At 50.0% G+C, this 4314-nt stretch overlaps 1 protein-coding gene across 1 annotated transcript in view; it reads right to left on the reverse strand.

The window, feature by feature from the left end:
* Positions 1 to 265: 265 nt before the first annotated feature.
* Positions 266 to 4314, reverse strand: part of MIER2 (mesoderm induction early response 1, family member 2) — a 10149-nt gene continuing 6100 nt past the window's right edge. Inside the window, exons 8-12 of the mRNA XM_009869703.1 lie at positions 3852 to 3933; positions 3654 to 3748; positions 2731 to 2858; positions 1334 to 1470; positions 266 to 741 (exon numbers count right to left, since the gene is read on the reverse strand). Coding sequence (XP_009868005.1) covers positions 266 to 741; positions 1334 to 1470; positions 2731 to 2858; positions 3654 to 3748; positions 3852 to 3933 — 918 coding nt within the window. The remainder of the gene's footprint in view (positions 742 to 1333; positions 1471 to 2730; positions 2859 to 3653; positions 3749 to 3851; positions 3934 to 4314) is intronic.

Genomic DNA, 4314 nt, shown 5'->3' on the forward strand with positions numbered 1-4314 from the left:
CCTGCGGTGACACATGATCAATGAAACCAGGGCAATGGACCTCCCCCCTCACTAAAGCCAGCCACCAGCTTTGTGTGGTTGTGTCAGAACACACTGGAGCAGAAAGGTGTTTGGTTTCACTGTAGCCTTGGATCAAGGAGGATGGAAAGACGGATTCTGACCAACAGCTCCAAACTGTCCCTGCGGAACAGTGGAAGTTCCAGGATTTCACTCAGTCAGGTCAAAGTCCTTGCTGGGTCTGTGACAAGTTTGTGACTGGAGACTCTCACTGCGACAAAGGCTCTGACCGAGCCACAGGTGCTGGGCAAGCCTGATGAGCAGTCAGAAAACTATTTACATCTCCGATGCCAATGAGGCCAAAATCTGTGACCGATAAGGACACTTGCGCAGGGGCCACCACTGTCTCTGGGTCTCTGTCCAAATCCACAGGGCCAGCAATTAAAGGCAAACCCTCGTTAATGTCTGCAGGGAGAGTGAAGTCCATGTTTATCGTCTCACCGGAGCTCTGCAACGTCTCCGGCTTCTCTGCTAGTCCTGGTCTTGCTGGCGGCAGAGCATGGAGCCCCGGTTCCAAGGGGGTGACAGCATGTTGCGTGCAGGAAGCCGAGATGGCACCTGATGACGTCTCCTCCGTGGGGTCGAAGGAACAATTCGTCTCCGAAGGAGTGCTGCACTCGTAGCCCTGCCCCGACTCGCTTATGCTGCCCAGGCTGCAGGCTGTGCTCTCCACGCTCAGGGGCTCTGCACAGCACAGGGAGGGAAACGTGGGGGATGGACGGACAGGGAGGAAGAAAGGGTGGGGGACAGCAAGTGACAGAAAGATAAAGTGAGTCCATAACAGACAAAACCCCAGAAACCAGTTCAATCCCACCTAATCACAACAGTATTTGTTCGATGGCACAAGTGTTTCCTTATTATAGCAACCAAGATCTCTGCCAGCACGAACAAAGAAAGGCAAGATGCAGACAGCAGATGGGAGGCCATCAGTGTTTCTGTGGAAATTAAAGGGAATCTCACAGAGATACTCCAAGATAAGCCAAATCCTAAGTCCTATCCCCTCGTGCCAACAGTCCCTGGGAGGTGCTGACACAAAGGTACAAGTCTTTCTAAGTCACTACTGGCCAACATAGAGACAGACAAGTCTCCTTCGCTCACACCAAAGCCTGCCCAGGGCTGGTACCTCACTCAGGGCACAGCAAGCAAGGTACAGGCAGAAGAGAAACAGCTGGGCAACAGCTGGACAACGGCAACCAGGGAAAGGCAAAGGAGGGTCCGTGCCGCTGAGCGAGGGAAATGAGTTATCCCCACAGCAGGCAGAGGAAAAGGAAGTTACCTGTGCTCTCTATGGCTATCTGATCTTGACCGAAGTGAGAATCCAGGCAGGCAGCTGCAGAGGGAATTGGTGGGGAGCTCCGAGAACGACTCGTGTTTTCTACTTCCCCCCCATCCAAGTCATTGTCAGTGTAGTCCCTGTGGGGAAAGACAGAGAATCATAGAATCGTTCAGGTTGGAAAAGATCCTTGGGATCATCGAGTTCCACCACCAACCCTGCTCTACAAATCTCACCCCTAAACCATCTCCCCCAGCCCCACATCTCAACGACCTTTAAACACCTCCAGGGATGGGGACGCGACCACCTCCCTGGGCGGCCTGTGCCAATGTTTGACTACTCTTGCTGTGAAAAAAAATTTCCTACTGTCCAGCCTACCCCTGCCCTGTTGCAGTTTGAAGCCATTCCCTCTTGTTCTATCACGCTGCCACCGCCTGCTGTGCAGAGAGATGCAGGCAGGGAAAACTGGCTGGGATTAAAGCCCAGCAACAAAAGAAGCAACAGGACTCTAGAGACCTCAAGAGACCACAAGTCCATCCCCTCCTTGGTCTGCAGAGCGCAGTTCAGACTCGGCGCTGAGGTGGCTGTAGCTAACTCAGCATGGCTGAGACCAGCCCAACAAACCCAGGCGGGCTCCGCAGCGCTCCGAACCAGAGCTGTGCCCCGCCGCCCCCTGAGCCTCAGCCCCTTCCCAGGGAAAAGAAGTGGTCGAATGCTCTCCCCAGGGAACAGCCAGCTTCACAGAACAACTGCAGCGGGTTGTGACAATGTTGGTGTGCCAGCAAAAAGCATGTTTTCCCACCCTAGAGGGATTTGACATTTCAGGTATTTTCCTGTCTTGCATCGTAATAATAATAAAAATAATCTAAGACGTCATCCAATGTTTTCAATTAATTAATCTTATATATTTCATTTTTACCTTTTTCACTTTTAAATTTTTGAAAAGTATTTTCGGTAATTAGTACACATTTCCAAGTGAGGAATTTTCCTCAAAGGATGGCAGCAGGGAAAGAAAATAATTCAGGTTCCAAAACACCAGAAATAATGTATTTTTGAACTTAAGAAGCTCCCTTCCCAAAACCTCACTGAAGCAAGTTATTTCCCAAGAGCAGTCCTGAATCCCTGACCCTAGCCTTAATTTTTGGGGATGCAGTTGTTTGAAACAAAACAGTATTTTCTGACACAAGAAAGCCCACAGCGAAGCAAGTAATTCCTTTATCTTCCCTCCCCACACTCAGGAGTGTTTATGTTCTGACAATACCCAATGCATCCCTCTCTGCTCCCACCCAAGAAACCTTCTAGAGAAGAAAGCGCAGCCTTTTAAGCAGAGGTGCTTTGCAGCAGGACTCTTCACTGGGAGGTTAGTATTACTAATTTTAGTGTGAGAATATTCCACGCACGTGGCTCCAGGGTGGAGGACGTACTTCTTCCTTCCTAAACGAGTCTGCTGAGTGAAGTAGTCGTAGCGCTCCGATTTTTTCCATACGTAGTAGTACTCCACACACTCGCCCACTGACCGGGTGCGGACCTGAGGAGAGACACGGTCGTAAGAACAGCACGTTCCAAGATGTGTCTCATGGAGCAACGACCATTCTCCCATTTAATCAGCACAAGAAATCAAGTGCGTGACAGTGATTTCTATTGCTACGGACGCATCTACGCTGCGGAACAGAAGCACGTACTGAGACTTCCAAGGTGGCAATCGGCCAGAGAAAGAACTCCTCACGGTGCACTATTGTTCCTGCAGACCCTGGGGTGGGCTCACACATGGAACATTCATGCAGGACTTTCCTGCACTTCCAGGAGTACACTTAACATCAAGACAGCAAACCTGCATCCATTTTCACTGGCCAGCGTCAACATGCCCATGATTAACCAGCCGTAAAACTGGACTCTCTGGTTCTGCCAACTCCCAGCACAGCAGAGTATGTCCTGGGGCCCAGCTCTCCCTACAGCAGCATCTTTCACTCTAGAGGACCCCAGGGGACTTTACAAAACATCCACATGCTCAACTCACTCATTCACAGAAGTACTGCAAGGGCTGAGAGTTTGGAAAGAACTTTTGAGACTTCAGAAAGGGCTAATCAGTAATTAACTGACATCACTCATGCAGGTCAGTGTTGTTTGTGACTTCTCCCACCTGGAAAATAAGGCAGAGCAGGGCAGTGAACAGCCCGTCACCTGCTAGCATGAGCCAACACACAGCCTGGGATCAGAACTCATCAGTCCTCAGCTCCCTGCCCTGGCCGAGGCTCCGCACACCCCTCTGGTGTGAATCCTCCTTCCCTCCGTCTCAGCAGGGTGCAGAGGTGAGCACCCTTACCTTGTTCGCTTGGATAAGATGAAAGTTCTTCCCATGGACTCTGAAGCCATGTTCAAAATTTCTACATTCCTCCTCACTCCAGGCACAAAGCTCATCTGCAGCAGAAAGAAAGAGGAATCGGAGGCAACGTACAGAATGCAGGAAGAGTTAGGTGTGCCTTGATGTCTGGGGTAGAGCTAAAATATGGGGGGTTCTCACCTCGGATAACCTTCACATTGAACCGTAACCTCCGCAGTGCCTCTTCTGCATTGAAGTTGCATTTAACCAGTTCATACAAGGCCTAGGCAAAGAAGAAAATTACTCACAGTATGTACCTGAGCAACAAACCAGCCTGCCCATGACTCACATTTGTCTTGTAAAACTTATTTTTTCCAGGAGCCATTTCACCACTAACCCCAGCTTGACCATCAGAATAAATTATTCCAGTTTTCGAGGCCACTGCATTACAAACCCTAGGACTGAACGGACACAGGTCCACCAGCAGCTCTGCAGATTACAGATGTGCCTCTGTGCTCCTGCAGACTTACGGTGAGAATCTAACCTGGCTAGCTTAAAGGAAACACAACTGCTCTGAAGCTTCTTAACCAAACGTTTGAGCTTCTGCTGGCTTCAAAGAACAATTAGATGATGTTCCAGAAGACAGATCCAAAAGGATATTCCT

Source organism: Apaloderma vittatum, unplaced genomic scaffold, assembly GCF_000703405.1.
Source record: "Apaloderma vittatum isolate BGI_N311 unplaced genomic scaffold, ASM70340v1 scaffold25685, whole genome shotgun sequence".
Lineage (NCBI taxonomy): Eukaryota > Metazoa > Chordata > Aves > Trogoniformes > Trogonidae > Apaloderma > Apaloderma vittatum.